The sequence below is a fragment of the Dendrobates tinctorius genome, unplaced genomic scaffold, assembly GCF_039654945.1.
Source record: "Dendrobates tinctorius isolate UK_male_01 unplaced genomic scaffold, ASM3965494v1 ptg000046l, whole genome shotgun sequence".
NCBI lineage: Eukaryota > Metazoa > Chordata > Amphibia > Anura > Dendrobatidae > Dendrobates > Dendrobates tinctorius.
Genome location: NW_027361714.1, coordinates 31,537,028 through 31,553,885, shown reverse-complemented (window position 1 = coordinate 31,553,885; position 16,858 = coordinate 31,537,028). Strand labels below are relative to the sequence as shown.

General features: G+C 41.4%; 1 protein-coding gene across 2 annotated transcripts in view; it reads right to left on the bottom strand.

Annotated features, from left to right (window-relative positions):
* Window positions 1-16,858, bottom strand: part of LAMA2 (laminin subunit alpha 2) — a 1,313,887-nt gene that overhangs the window by 203,373 nt on the left and 1,093,656 nt on the right. For both annotated transcript variants that reach the window (XM_073575794.1, XM_073575795.1), the window contains exons 36-37: window positions 13,236-13,398; window positions 8,944-9,154 (exon numbers count right to left, since the gene is read on the bottom strand). In XM_073575794.1, coding sequence (XP_073431895.1) covers window positions 8,944-9,154; window positions 13,236-13,398 — 374 coding nt within the window. The remainder of the gene's footprint in view (window positions 1-8,943; window positions 9,155-13,235; window positions 13,399-16,858) is intronic.

Sequence of the window (16,858 nt, the reverse complement as noted above, 5' to 3'; positions counted from 1 at the left end):
TGGGAGGCTGGGGGCTTCCTCCACCTGTTTCCTGGAGCCCAATTCCCATGTGCCTGAGCTGTAAGTGACCTAGCTTCAGGTAGTGTCGGAGCCCCTAACATGTAGAACTGGGCGAGAAACCCCCTGTGTCACCTGTACCATCGCCTTCTACTCCATAGGAGGTGGGTAACCCTAAGGACAGCCTGATCTCTGTGGGGTGGTAGCCCCATCTTGAGCTGCCTCGAGAAGCCTATCCCAGGCCCATTCATTTTGTAAGAATGTGTCATCCTGCTCCCTTCATTCTTGGATCACACCCACCACATAAGAGCGATGTTGCCCCTCCATTTTGAGAAACGTAACCCTGGCTCCAGCCATCAGCTTTTGCAGCCTTTGAGGAAAGTGTTCTGTCTCTACTGCCCACTGGTTGGACAAGATGTGATGATGGGTCCCAAACACCCCTATTGACTCCCATCTCCACTGCCAGTCATAAGTAACAACCTCCCCTTGGGATGGCCACTCTCAATACCTTGTGGCTAGCAAGCCCGCTAGCATATCTCCAGTCCTGGTCCTGGCTCACCTCCTTCTTTCTCCCAACCAGCCTAGGCCCTTCAGTCCACTCACCAGTTGCTGAACCTTGGCTCTCCGGTCTGCAGTCCGCAAAAACCCCAGCTGTGAAAGCCGTGACCTGAGTTCGAGCCTAGGTGGTTCCAAGAAAGCGTCTGGTTCTGAACCATAGACTCCTGCCTCCTCTGCTGTCGCAATAGCTTGGTCTGGCTCGGATATTTCTCTGGTAGTTTTCTCAGGAGTCTTACTGAATTCTGACATCTTTGTCATCTTGTCGCCCACTAAGCACGTTACGCTATACAGATTACTAATTCAATCCATAAAAAACTTTTGAATGCTTTTTTGGAGTGCTATATACCACCAAAATGCAACACAAAGCACGTAATACTCTGTAGATGACAAAATAGTCAATTATTTTCACCCAAGAAAAAAGAATGTGGTCACTTGCAGCAGCTACATATTTAGGAGCGAACTGCAAAGTCCTAAGCCTTGCCTAGAGGCTGTATTCTGCCACTCTCCCTGCTCCAGCAACGGTCCTTAGACCAAATGCAAAATGTATTTGATACCAACAGCAAAGCACAAGATTGGGCTTTAGTTGGACTGTTAGTATGATGGTTCAGCATCAGCAGCAGTATCAATACTAGAGGACTCTGATTCAGATTAGTTAAACTGTGCACACACACAGGGGTGGATTAAGGGTAGCCAGGGCCCTGGGCTGTTCAGACTCTGTGGGCCCCCCGATCATGTGACGGAGTCATGTGATGGGGTCATGTGACAGGGTCATGGAGGTCAGTGCCCAGAGATGGCTTACATAATGACGACAAGCCGCGGGCAAACAATAACCACAGAAGAAATGGAGATCTAACCCGAAAAATGCCACGCTTCTGCCAGGCGGCTGCTGCATCACCAGGTCATTAATATCCCAGGGAGAAGACAATGGGAGAGGGAATCCCCACACCAAAGAGGCATTTCACTCCCCCAGCAGACAAATCAATGACTGAAGCCTGGAACTCTGTGAGCAGTGTCACAATCAGTGGCCACAGGCGAGATCTGCTAGCCACATGGAGAATATAGCTGGCCCATCAACCCATCACCCCAGAAGTCATCACAGACTTATACTGGGGATGATCGATGTGCATGGATCTATAGATCTGGGGGATCTCCTCCAGAACCAGAGACCATTGTGCTCCCGGGAGATCAGTGCCTGGTAACATACATGACAGGGGCATGTGGCCCCACAGGACAGGGAGAAGGGGCATCACAGGGGCAGGGGGTCCCACAGGACAAGGAACAGGGGCAGGGGGTGCCACAGGACAGGGAGCAGGGGCATCACAGGGGCAGGGTGTGCCACAGGACAGGAAGCAGAGGCATCACAGGGGAAGGGGTGCCACTGGACAGGGAGCAGGGGCATTACAGGGGAAGGAGGTGCCACAGGACAGGGAGCAGGGGCATCACAGGGGAAGGGGGTGCCACAGGACATGGAGCAGAGGCATCACAGGGGAAGGGGGTGCCACAGGACAGGGAGCAGGGGCATCACAGGGGAAGGGGGTGCCACAGGACAAGGAGCAGGGGCATCACATGGGAAGGGGGTGCCACAGGACAGGGAGCAGGGGCAACACAGGGGAAGGGGGTGCCACAGGACAGGGAGCAGGGGCATCACAGGGGAAGGGGGTGCCACAGGACAAGGAGCAGGGGCATCACATGGGAAGGGGGTGCCACAGGACAGGGAGCAGGGGCATCACAGGGGCAGGGGGTGCCACAGGACAGGTAGCAGGGGAATCAGAGTGACAGGGGGTCCCACAGGACAGGGGACAGGGGCATCAAAAGGGCAGGTGGCCCCATGGGGCAGGAGACAGGGGGTCCCATGGGGCAGAGGGTTCCACAGGACAGGGGGCAAGCAGCACCACATCACAATGGTCCTCTGTGCCCCCCACTCTGCACTGGCACTGCCCGGGGCATCACCTGCCCCTGGCACTACTACAAGGCTGGCAGCAGGTTCAGCACAGTTTGTGGCACCAGAACAAAGCTTGTCCTCCGGGGCCCTCTGACCTTCCAGCACCATTCCTGAGCTCGTTACCTTGGCAGTTCCGGCAGTCCATTTCTTGTTCCATTGCCATTGCCGTTCTGGCTCAGTGTCAGGCAGCCACCCTCTTCCTCCCTCCCCCGGGCTACGGGGCGTGACATCACCGCTGCACAAGAGCCACCTCTCTCATGCCGTCTGTCGGCTCAATCTGCGGGATGCAGGAAACGGGTGATGTCACTGGGAGGGGGAGGAGCGGGGGTGAGGGGGTGAGCAGAGGGCAGATGCACTGGTAACGTGATGTGTGTGTACGTCTCTCTGCTTGTGAATGTGTCAGGTGCTGCTGGGGAGGAAGCAGACTGGTCGGCGCATCCTCTCGCTAACCGCTGGTACCAGTGGCGGATTATAATGGGGCAATTTACCCTGGGCTGGTGGGCCCCCCCACACCACTGGGCCCTGGGCTACCGCCCAGATTGACCTCATTATAATCCGCCACGCCACACACATGCCTGGATAACTGTTCTCTCCCTCCAATCAGAACTGTCCTGAGCTGTGCAATGGCACCAGTGAAGCGAGCGTGGTGGCGCCTGTCCTTTTATAACTTCTGATGAGGTAATGCGGGCAGCCATTCACAGTAATGCCACTATGAAGATGGCTACTGCATTACAGTGACTGGAAGACAATACCAGCAAGCTTATTGGCTGTGTAACAGGAGCAGGTATTTGAGCTTGAGATCCGAGTACTAGCCCAATGCTCATTGAGTGCCGAGCACATTGAGTAATATCCGAGTATCCCCAAGCATGTTCACTCATCTCTAGTAGATAGCTCACTGTATGATGTCAAATATCGGGCAGACATTGAGCTGGAAATCAATCTCGGAATATTACACAGGAAATCAGCAACAGAAAGAAGATATAAAGATATCAATTAATTAACATTTCTAAGACCTGCACATCTATCTACAGCTCTGGCAAAAATTAAGAGACCACTGCAAAATTTTCAGTTTGTCTGATTTTTCTCTTTATAGGTATATTTTTGAGTAAAACATAAATTGCTCTTTTATTCTATAAACTACTGACAGCATGTCTTTGAATTTCCAAGCACTAAATTTTGTATTTATTTTCAAAAAATGAGAAATGGTCAAAAGAACAAAAAAAATGCTGTGCTTGCAGACCTCAAATAATGCAACGAAAACGAGCTCATAATCATTTAGAAACAACAATACTAAGGTTTTAACTCAGGACGAGTTCAGAAATCAATATTTTGTGGAATAACCATGGTTTTTAATGACAGATTTCATGCGTCCTGGCATGCTTTCCACCAGGCTTTCACACTGCTTTTGGGTGACATTATGCCACTCCTGGTACAAAAATCTAAGCAGTTCTTCTTTGTTTGATGGCTTGTGACTATCCATCTTCCTCTTGATTACATTCCAGAGGTTTTAAATGTGGTTCAGGTCTGGAGATTGGGCTGGCTATGACAGGGATTTGATGTGGTGGTCCTTCATCCACACATTGATTGACCTAGCTGTGTGGCATGGCGCATTTTCTTGCTGGAAAAACCAGTCCTCAGAGTTGGGGAACATTGCCTGAGCAGAAGGAATCAACTTTTTTCCAGGATAACCTTGTATGCGGCTTGACTCATAAGTCCTTTGCAAAGATTAACCTCCCCAATTCAAGCCTTGCTGAAGCATCCCCAGATCATCACCGATCCTCCACCAAATTTCACAATGGATGCAAGACACTGTGGCTTCTACGCCTCTCCAGGTCTACGTCTAACCATTAGATGACCAGGTGTTGTGCAAAGCTGAAAATTAGACTCATCAGAGAAGATTACCTTATTCCAGTCCTCTATAGTCGAATCCTTATGGTCTTTGGCAAACTTCAGCCTGGCTCTCCTTTGCTTCTCATTGATGAAAGTCTTTTTTCTAGCTTTACATGATTTGAGCCCTGCCTCTAGGAACCTGTTACGAACTGCTCTTACCGTGCACTTCACCCCAGCTGCCATTTTCCTTTCCTTTTGTAGGTTATGTGATGTCATCCTGAGTGACATTCAAATAAGATGACAGTCATTCCGGTCTGTGGAGAGTCGTTTTCGCCCTCTGCTGGTCTGTAGCTTTGTTGTCCCCAATATCTGCTGCTTGACCTTGTTGTAATAGACTGTCGTCTTAGAAATTTTAATGATGGAGGCAACATGACGCTCACTGTATCCCTCTGCTAGTAAAGCCAGAATTGAGCAATTATTTTCCTCACTCAAGACTTTTCTTTTCAACTTCTTTGGCATGGTTAAAAGTTATTTTTTCATTCCTATTACTTTTGGGATATTACTAGCACTTGTTTTGCCATCCAGCTTGTCCTATTGAAAGAGGATTGTGAACACCGCAGCAGGGTTTTTAAACTTTCCTTTGCTAAATAAGATTTGGTTCAGATGATCACCTAATCAGAAGCACATTAAGTAGAATGAGGTGTACTCTGGTTGGAATTCAACTGACACTAGAATGGAATGGCTGTCAGACTTGTAGAGAAGCTGATTTTTATAAAACTGTGCAGTGGTCTCTTAATTTTTGCCAGAGCTGTATATATGTGTTTTGGAGAAGTTGATCTCATTGACAGATTTCCTTTGAATTGTTTTATCAACTCAATAGACACCTGCTGCACTGACTGCACAAAGTGATGGTAACGATATACTGGTTGGTCAGAGTATGATCAGTGAGGAAAAACTTTTTAGGTAATGAATTTAATTGAATTGATATGAAATTAATTTCAGTAATCAAGATGGAAACTAATTTGTGTAACAATAAGAGCTTTAGTCATTTCTACAGTAAGAAATAGATTCTAGAGATGCTTTTGAGGTTCAAGAGACATGCGGTGAGGTTATAAAATATAGGAAATAAAGGAAAAATCTGAGTCATATATTACTCCCCAAAACAGCATTGTGCTGCCTATGAGTTATGGTAGTTCTACATATTGATATGGAAATATCAGGCTTAGGTAGGTTAGTAGCGGACAGAAAAAAAAGTTCAGTTTTTGAAAAACAGTTTCTGATTGAAACAAGATGATGTTAGAAACAGCGTACAGATTGTCATTGTCACAGGAGGGGTAAGGTCTCAGGAAGAACTTTAGAAATGGTACTGAGTCCAAGCTGCTAATATTTTGAACAATATGGAATGTGCAAATTAGAAAAAGAACTAAGACTGTTCCCTAGGGTATCTCAATTGTGTGGAGAAGAGAAGATTAGTCTACAAATTAAACGTTAAGACTTCATTTATGTTTTTTAAGTGATTTTGATTTTTTTTCCCTAGTGATATGCATTGCTGTTTTTTTCACCAAATTATTCACTAAATTCTCCAAATTTTTCACAAGTCCCACATTATATCACCATATTTTTCTTCATTTTTAGATACTAATTTTAAAGAGGACCTGTCACCAGGTCAGAAGTGACCAGATTTGCTACTATTTTTTCTGTGTTGTTCCCCTGAATATGCAGCTTAATAATTAGTCATCAAAGGACCTCCTTTAGGATATGGTCTAGATGGCTGGAGTTGTTCTCTTAAGTCTTCACCCAGAGTGCACCTGCCTACGGCCCCTTGTGTTTGGGTCCTTGGAACATATATATTAATATATTATAGGCTTAAATACCTACCTTTGTAATAATTCACTGCATAATATGCTTCTGCATTAACTTGTTTCATTTCATGTCTTCTTTATATTTGGACTTTATTGTCCTTCCTTTTTCCTTCTTTCCCTTTACATTTTTCCCTCCCCCCTTTTTTTTCTCCATCTTTCTTCCCCCATCCTCCCCATTTATTGAAACGCAAATAAAACATTTGGAAAACAAAAGACCTCCTTCTCTCCTTCACACTCATACGTTCCTCACCCAATCACCTCCAAAACTTCTCTTGAGTTTCCCCATCCTCTGGAATTCTGTGTCACAATACCTACGATTATCCGCCAACATTCAGAATCTTCAGACGGAGCTTGAAAACCCATCTCTTCAAGAAAGTTTACAGCCTGCAATGATTGACTGCCATCTCACCACCACCGAAGCTGCTGCAATCCTCTAACCTACTGTCTCATTCCCCATAATCCTGTAGAATGTAAGCCTGCAAGAGAAGGGTCCTCTTCCCTCTGTACCAGTCTTTCGTTGTTAGATTGTTCACAGTATATTTTTATTTTGTATGTTATCCCTTCTAATGCACAACACTATGGAATTAATGGTGCTCTAAAAAAGAATAATAATAAGCATAATAATAATAATTTGTTTTAAATTTTGCCCAGAGATATGAGACTTTTTGCTTAGTGCAATTTTTTTATGGCTGTTATCAAGTGGGCATTGCTTACAGGGTAATAATATAGGGCAGTCTAAAGACACGCCCCAGAGAATACTTTGAGCTACACCCCATTGGTAAAGATAATTAAACTTAGCACTAAATAGACTTTTATCTCTAGAACCATATGATGGACTAACAAAAATACCAGCACACTTAGGGGAGCAAAAACAGGTCACATATGACTTGACGACTTATTCTCTTTACAGTAGGTCCAGTTGAGAGTGGTCATCACTCCACCATCTATTATTCTAGTAACATGATATCTTATGCATGAGTTACATCTGTATCTATTTACTCATGAAACTAAAATGATTCAACCTATTAATATTTGATCGGATTTGTATTAGCCATTCACTTCTCAGTTTGCCCTAAATGTATTCAATGGAGTTTAACTCGCATTTTATCATAACATCGTCTATTTGTCACCATTAGAGTTGCATTTGCTTCAGGCTACTATCCATTTCTTACATCCAGAACAGATATTATAAAACAGCATCTTGTTTTCCAGTAAGTGCAAAATACATCTTATATGTGACAAACCCTTGGCAATTATGACATTGTATTTTATACCTTAACCCCTTTCCTTCCAACAGGAATGCGTCATTCTAGTATTGTAGATGTTCTTGTGTTATTGTCATGCAGTGCTTTTATTCTATCACTCTAGTAAACCTTGGCTTTTCAGTCAAGTTAATTAATTTGCTACATAGTTTAGTTACAATGAAGATGCGGTAAGAAGATTAGGCATTGTCTGAGATGACTGCTCTGGGCAATATTTATCTTGTGTTTGTAGCCTGTGTTTTCACCAAGCTTCTTTGCGGCAGCATTAGTTTATCAGGCTTTTGTACTTGGGCCTAGAAATTTATTTCAATATGCACAGAATCAGATATTCTCCTGCACAGTAAATATAACGAGACAATGTGATCAAGTCGTTTCCTAAGTTAAAGGAAAATGTCCTGTGAATACTGAATAGTAGAACTCAGCTTTCACTTATCATGGATCTCCTGTGTAATGTAAACATGATGAAAAATGTTTTATCACATTACCAACATTAAAAAAATATCTAAATGTATTAAGAAATACAGTATGAGCAAAAGAATGTGCAGCATACATGTAAAGACATAAATGGGAATGAATGAAGAATTATTTCATAAGAAAAATGGTTAGAAATTAGTTCTTAAAGTTAATCCTAAAGTGGTGGAGCTCGTGTTAGGATAGGTGAACGGCACATTTGGTAATATAATTGACAGTACATGTCTGGAAAAATAATGCTTAGCATACTATTACATTCAGTGTCTTAGGCTAGGTTCACATTAGCGTTTCAGTCCGCAATGTGGTGCTGTAGACTTCTTTCCTTAAGCTCCACCTACTTCCACATATGTCCTGTGTACCTATCGTTAACATTGTGTACACAGGGACATGCAGTGTATGCGGATGCGTCCGTGTGCACCATTTTGGCATGCCCGCAGAACGCAACTTGTTAGAGGTTATGAATAAACATCTTCCTGTGCTATAATCAATACAATCCTTGTGATTGGGGCGGAAAACTTTCTTTAATTTCACCCTATAGTGATTGTTGTGATGATGAACCATTTTTGGCTGCATAAGACATGAATAACTTCATGTGTAATCAGAATAAAATGCTCATCAGAATTATCTGCATATTTTGTAAAGACTTTGAGCATTTATCTCTACAGAAGTTAAATTTTCACCAAGCCAGTCAGTTAGATATTCCTTAATGTACAGCATAATGAGGATTTGCAATTAAAATAAATTGAGAGCATGCAGTTTAGGCAGAATATTTGTGACAGCTAATAACCACTGCTGATTGTGTGTAATTAGTTTTATAACACATACCGGCTTGTATATCTCTGTATGCAAAATCAGTGAAGAGTAATTGGGCATACTCGTGTAGAACTGGAAGTATGTAAGACAGTCTGCAGTCAACCGTTACCTATTTGTACATTATCCAAGACTGCTGTGAAATGAATTTCTTTCTGCATAAAACATTAATGAGAACATTTTGTTTGCCAATATTAATATAGACAATTACCTCCAGAGCCGTCATATTGTGTTTATTGATAGCTGAGAGCTGGTTGGATTCTTTTATTTTTTCCCGGGCTTCCCGTAGCATGTCCAAAACATCATCCAGTTTGTCTTCGAAGTGACTTAACTTGTCCTTTACCTCAAGATTTAAGTCGTTAGTTTTGTTATGAGGATCCTGAAATAGCTTTTTCACTCTATTGAGAAGACCTTCTGCTGCCCTGCAATGCAAACAGTAGATAAAAAATGTGGATGTGACCCTAATAAACAATATCACTTTCTCCAAAATCCATATACTGCTTGTAGCAGGTATCCTGATTTATCACACCTTGTATGATATTTCAAGCAGTTTTATTTCCAACGATATATCACTTCATTCTGTTTGGAGTAGTTGGGTTATCTCGTAAGACTTTTCTATATTGGGCACTGCCAAATGCAAAAAATGAAGCCCAATCTAATATTTCTCAGAGACATTATTTATCCGGCTGCACTTCATTGGCATCTATAAATTATATTTTATATATCATTTCAAAATTGCCTCTAGACAAATTGTAAATGTTTCCATCCTTTATGACAATGTATACCTTATACATTTCAAGATTAGATAATACAGGTTTTAATAATGGGCATGAGATGGAAAAGTCTGATACCGCATCTTGTACATTTCCTGACCTCAAAAATTCCAGATACATTTGTTATAAATGATTTCCTACTGAGTCCTCAAGTAGATTTGGAACAAAAATTTTTTCTCTCCTTGATCAGTTTATTTGAAATAAATTCAGCCCTTCAGTTTGAAAATGTTGCATCTTCTGCTGGAGATTAATGGTCAACTCCGTACATCGCAAAAAGATAATGTTTTGGGAAAAAACAACCCAAGTGTCTGGGCCAAACTTAGTAAGACTTGACTTGTTCTATTTTATTTAAGTGGTGAAAAAAATCCAAAGTTTGTGAGAAAAAAATGGTGCTATTTTCTGAGACCCATAGTGTCTTCACATTTTGGGATCAGAGGTTAGGCGAGGGCTCATTTTTTGCACGCCAAACAGATATTTTTATTTGTACCATTTTGAGGTAAATACAGTCTTTTGATTGCCTGTTATCGCATTTTAAATTAAAAAAACTGTAATTCCGTGTTTTTGATTTTTATTCTCATTACGCTGTTTACTGATCGCAATAATTGTTTTATATTTTGATAGATCAGTTATTTCTGAATCCAAAAATTCCAAATATGTGTAATTTTTAATTTTTTTATTTTGAATGGGGCAAAATTGGCGATTTGATTTTTTATATTTTTTCATTTATTTATTGCTTTTTATAACATTTTTTTCTACTTTTTACTGGCTTCAATAGTCGCCTGACTTGAAGCTGCAATCATCCATTTGCTTGTGCTACACATAGCAGGGCTTCAGCCCTGCCATGTGTAGCAGAAATCATCTTCTCCAATGAACACCGGTCATGGGTTCATAGGAGATCTGCAATGACATGCATGGTGCTCTTCTGCAGACACCAGGCTGTCATGACAAGCCATCAGCGCCACACAATCACATGAAAGGGGCTCCGATGGGCGTGTCTTATGAAGCTCATCCGGTTTGCTCAAGTTAAATGCCGCTGTCAGAGATTGACAGTGGCATTTAACACATTAACAGCCTTTGATGTGGGCTCCAAAATTAAGCCTGCATCTTTCCTGGCACATGACAGCTGATTTGCTCATCATAGGTTGTGAAGGGTTTAAACATATGATACAGTTGAAAGCCTGAAGCATTTAATAGACATTTAAAAGCTTGTCCTCACAAAAATGGCTGATAAAGTGCTACCAAAATGATCCAAAGATTGACTCAAAAAATGGTGGTAAAAAACAAAGTGCAAACATGCCTTTAGGGTTGTGTGCACATTACTGCTGTGGCTTTAGTGTCTAATGGAGCCATGACTTGTATGGTAAATCTGCGTTAAAATGAATAGCAATGATTCCTGATATGTACTACTGATACATAATCTAGCATCACAAGGCTTCCAATATCTTTGACAAAAAATATGCTGCATGTGATGAAAGTCAACAAAAGAACAAATTTCAACATGTTTCCAAAATGCTAGACAGACAGCAAATCACTTCATATGCACTGCGTAACCATATAATCACAAATCAAGACCGGTGATCTCCTGCCAGTCTTGATACATGCTGGAGTAAAATGCTACTGATTCATTAAAAGGTGGATGCTTCTTAATGAATCAAGAGCGTTTAACAAGTGGCATGCACGTTTGTTTGTGCCTCGCAGCAAATCTCATTCTAGCCCTTGCTGGAGTAAGATTTGTAGTGTACTGAATGCCACTGCTTATCAGAAATTTGATAAGTGTCTGTTGCCACACCATCGTCCTTCACCAGCACCGCCAACTTTGTTAGAGCTATGCGTTAAAATGACGTGAGGATGCCATTATTTAGCACAGCCTCGAGTTGCGTCAAAATGTTAGAAGTCACGACTTTTCAAACCTTTTTAAGCAAGAATACTAGAGTATAAGCTTTGATGAATAAGGTCTATGTAGCATAAATAACTATTGATAGAGTAATGCAAAATCATGTTTTAATCAAAACAGTTGATCTTGTACCACTTACACCATTTACAGCATGTTAAGCTAAGAAGAAATGCAATGTATCTTTATTCCCCAGAAGAATGCATTCTGCCTAGTTCTCCATGGTTTGCGCAAAGCTTCATCACTAAATTGTCTACATAATTGACTTCCAACAAAGTATGACACCATCTTTTTACATGCATTTTATACTGCAATATATGTTGGTATACATAGCTATGAATTTATGATTTAAATAATGCACCCTCGCATATTCACAGGAGTCCTGTACACATCTGTTACTGTATTTATTATCTTTATCGCTTAACTATGTTTTTTATTTTAAATACATTTTCCTTTTATTCAAATCATCTGTGAAGAATGGATCTTTGGATTTTTACATATCATGTGCAAAGTCAAATTTTTGTTATTTGACAATGTGTTTGTTAATATTTAAAAAAAAATCATATTGATTTATCTCACAGTGTGTTATTCTTGATTTTAAAAATACACATTATACACATGAGAAGGTCAGATATCTCTTATTTACCAACATTTCCTGAACACTAAATTTCAGAATGTATTTCTTATAAATTATGCTACACCGAGTTTTCAAGTAAAAAGAGAAGCCTTTATTCATGATCATTTTATCTTAAATAAATTCATCTCTTGTGAGAGTTAGGCCGGCGTCACACTAGAGAGAAATACGGACAAGTGAGAGGCGCTAAAAAAACGCATTGCACACGGACCAATGATTCTCTATGGGGTAGCTCCCATCTCCGGTATTTTTGTCGCGTATTTTTTATGGGCCCTGACAATCGCAGCATGCTGTGTTTGTCAGCGTACTACGCCCGTAATACGCCAACGCAAGTCTATAGGTGCGCAAAAACAACGCATTGCACAGGGACCAGATGTGTGACTTGCGAGAAATACACACCCGATGTCCTTTAGAAAAGCCGGCAATTCAGTGTGCTATAGAGTAAAATCACACTGACAGGTTTAATAAAGAATGGGGAGATGCTACCCTATCTCTCTCTATTGATTGAAACTTTGTATCTTAGACTATTACTCTCATTGTCTACTCTCATTATATAGAAATTCTACATGCTCAAGACTAAAGTATTTAGCAAATAATCATTTAGCAAATAGGTTAGGGTTGTCTCCCTATATACAAGACCTGATAATTCCCCTGATTGGCTGTGCCAACCAAGTAACATCATAGTTGCAGGACATTATGGGGAAGTCCACAGGGCCTCACACAGCATCATTAGCCTGTTCTTTGAGTCTTTGGCTGTGAGTTAAATGGCACCAGACATTTTGAGGAATTTGGGCTCAGAGTCATTCCTCTGTGGATCAATACACTCATTTCTATTATTTACAGTAAGTCAATACAGAACTGCAGTCTGCATTATCTATGGTGTCTTTTCTTGCATTAAGTTTTTAATTTGAAAGTTGACACAATAAACTACAACACAATTTTTTTAAAGAGCATTATGCATAAAAAAATATATAGTGCCCTTCTCCTTAATGAGAGCTATACATAGTCACATTCAACTATATTTACTATATTCAAAATCTGAGTAATACAAATGTCAAACATGGGCAAATGCATAAGGCCTTACGTAGGTTTTAGAAGAACATTGTTTTTTAATAATGCTACACAAGAAAATAAATAAAAAAAACAATGAAAACCTACATGGAGAAAGTTTTCTTACAGTATAATGCAGTGTAATTATTTCTTACTTTAGCTCATCTGCAGCTGCTTTTTCCAGGTTCTTAAACATTCTTCTCCTGAGCTCACCCATCATCTTGTCAACATCTTTCTGTAGCTCGTGGAAACTTTTGTCCTGTGTTTTGTTTTGTATACCCAGCGTTTCGTTCAGCTTTACAGCTTTGTCATATATGTCTGCAGGTAGTAGAAATGTTAGATGATACAGAATATATTAATATTCCACAGTTTCCCAGAGACAGGGGGGCAGAGCAAGTTCAGCATTGATCATTTGAAAGCAACAGATTGAAAAAAGATGCACTTTCTTGTAGAGAACACATGATGCTGCAAACAGCCGACCTAAAGAGAAATGGCAGCCAGTGGTATAGGGTTTGAATAATACAATAGCTGTGGACACAATGACACAGGTTGCTGTACTGTGATCTCGATGCATCATTTTTCTAGATGCAATATAGAAAGTAGAATTTTTATCTAATTAAAAACACTGGATACCTTTGACATTGAAAATACGTCTTTCATATGCCAGCAGTTACCGTTAGCTAATAAACTGGCATCAGGCCCTTCTTTCATTTATTTTCAGCCACCCTATTAGGCAGTTTGCAGCTTGATACTAGTTTCAGATTTTTCTGGTGTGAGTGTCCCTCATTGTACCATAGGCTGTATGTGAGGCCTATGTGTATTTAGGGTGCTGCTGTCTTCACTGCACATACATCAGCAGAGCTCATATACAGTACATTACTTATTTCCTCTTGCTTTTTCTCCTTATCTATAATTTATTTTTCCTGCCCCCCAAGACTGCATTTGGTATCCCACTGTTTACACTGTGAAGATCTGTGCACAACTCTCTCGTTTACCTCCTGAAATCTCTAACAGTGAAAGGAGAGAAGGAAGAGCTATTTAGAAAGCAACTTATTTCTGCATTTAGGAATCAAATGAATAATGAAAAATATATGTGTGGAGATGTACATAGCCTTTAAAGTACTCATTAATATGCAATTATATTTTTCATGAATAGTCCTTGGTAGCCCTCAACTAGCAAAAGTTTTTGAAAAATGCTATATTACCATTTAAACCTGGAACCCTTTCACCAGAAAAAAACAATATTAGCCTGCAGATACAGTAGGGGGTTAATCTGCAGGTTATTAGCGTTGTTAATTTGACCAATGCCTTCACTTAGCCGAATGCTGCCGGAAGAAATTGAACTTTATGCCCCCTGGAAGTGATCAGGTTCCTGTCACGGAGGTGGGGGCGGCGCAGATTCAGTCACCTCTTTGAATTTAGAGAGCTGCGGCTTTAACAGCTCTCAGTCAGGGCCTGTGACTGAATCCATGCCGCCATCATCCCCTTAACTGAAACCCAAACGCTGGAGGGGTTAATAAAGTTCCTTTTCTCCCAGCAGCATTCGACTAAGTGAAGGAGCCACGTGCTCATTAATAATGTTATTAACCTGCAGATTAACCCCTGATTAGCCCCACATCTGCAGGTCAATAGCATTTTTTCTGATGACAGGTTCCCTTTAAGTCTTAAGGTACTGTCACACTAAGCGATATCGCTAGCAATATCGCTATAACTTGTGACGTTATAGCGATATTGCTAGCGATATCGCTGTGTCTGATACTTACCTACGACCCGCTCCCCCGCTGCGTATCGCTGATCGCGCGAGAACGTTCAGGACTGTTTCTCGTCATCAGCTTCCTGTGGCGCTTCCTGCTGTGACGACGAGTGACGCGTGGAGCCGGGCGGGAGGAAGCAGGATCGCCTGGTGTGACAGGTAAGTAGCGATCCCCGTCCCCAGCGATGTTGCTGGTGAGATCTGCCTGTGTGGCAGCTCACTAGCGACCACTTAGCGATGTACCAGCGATCCTGACCGCGTCATATCGCTGGTTGGGATCGCTGGTACATCGCTAAGTGTGACAGTACCTTTAGATATAAGTACTGTATGAGTATAAACAATTCACTTCTTAACCAATCCCTGTACAAGGTATATGGATATTTTTAGTTCCACTACCTGTGGCTTCATGTGCCATATGTAATGTCTTCATGGGGCACAAGATTTAAGAAATATTCTCTGTAACATCAGGCCTGTGCTTTTTTTGAGGTAGGGTCCAGAAGATTTCTGTGGGTACTTGTATGATGATCCTGCACAACTTAGGCTATTTCACATGTCAGCTATTATTGATCCGATCTCATAACACACAGAATGTCCAAGCATCTCCTGACCCAAGTGTGACAGATTCATATACAGTCATGTCCGAAAGTGTTAAAATTGTTCCAAAAAATTAAGTATTTCTAACAGAATATAATTGCAATAACACATGTTTTGTTACAGATGTTTATTTTCTTTGTGTATTGGAACAACACAAAAAAATAAAAAAGGCAAATTGGACTTAATTTCACACAAAAGTCCAAAAACGGGCAGGAAAAATTGTTGACACCTTTCCAAAATTGTAGGTAAACAACTTTGCTTCAAACATGTGTGAGCAATATGTAAATCACACCTGAAACCATATAAAAAGGGGAGAAGTTTACTTAATATTTGCATTGTGTGTCTGTGTGTGCTACACTAAAGGGCCTGTCACACTAAGCGATATCGCGACACCCTTCAAATATGAGACGTGGAGCACTGGTTTTTGTGACGTTATAGCGATATTGCTAGCGGTATCGCTATGTCTGATACTTACCTCCGACGGCTCCCCCGCTGGTTATCGCTTATCGTGCAAGAACGTCCTGGACCATCTCTCATCATCAGCTTCCTGCTGGGCTTCCTGCTGTGGAGATGAGCGACGCGTGGACGCGGGCGGGAGGACGTCAGGATTGCCTCGTCTGACAGGTAAGTTGCGACCCCGACCCCTGCAATGTCGCTGGTGAGATCTGACTGTGTGGCAGCTCACTAGCGACCACTTAGCGATGCACAAGCGATCCTGACCGCGTCATATCGCTGGTCGGGATCGCTCGTGCATCGCTAAGTGTGACAGTACCTTAAGAATGGAGAACAGAAAGTAAAGAGAACTGTCTGGGGACTTGAGAAACAAAATTGTTGCACAATATCTACAATCTCAAGGTTGCAAGCCTCTCCAGAGATCTTGATGTTCCTTTGTCCACAGTGTGCAAGAAGTTTACAAGCCATGGCACTGTAGCTAATCTCCCTGGACGCTGATGCCAGAAAAAAATTGAAGAAAGGTTTCAACGCAGAATATTCTGGACAATGGATAAGCAGCCCCAATCAAGTTCCAAAAAATTCAAGCTGTCCTGCAGGCTCAGGGTGCATCAGTGTCAGAGTGAACAATTTGTCAACATTTGAATTAAATGAAACACCATTGCACGAGACCCAAGAGAACCCCACTGCTGACACAGGGACATAAAAAAGTTAAACTACAGTTTGCCAAAATATACATGAGTAAGCCAAAATCCTTCTGGGAAAGCATCTTGTGTAGCCTTTTGTAAAGTATATAATTCTATTTTTTACCAAAAATGGAATGAGGCCTACAAATAATATAACACAGTACCTACAGTCAAATATGTTGGAGGTTCAAAGATGTTTAGTGGTTGTTTTGCTGCCTCTGGCACTGAGTATCTTGACTGTGTGCAAGGCATCATGAAATCAGAAGATTACTAAGGGATTTTGGGTCTCAATGTA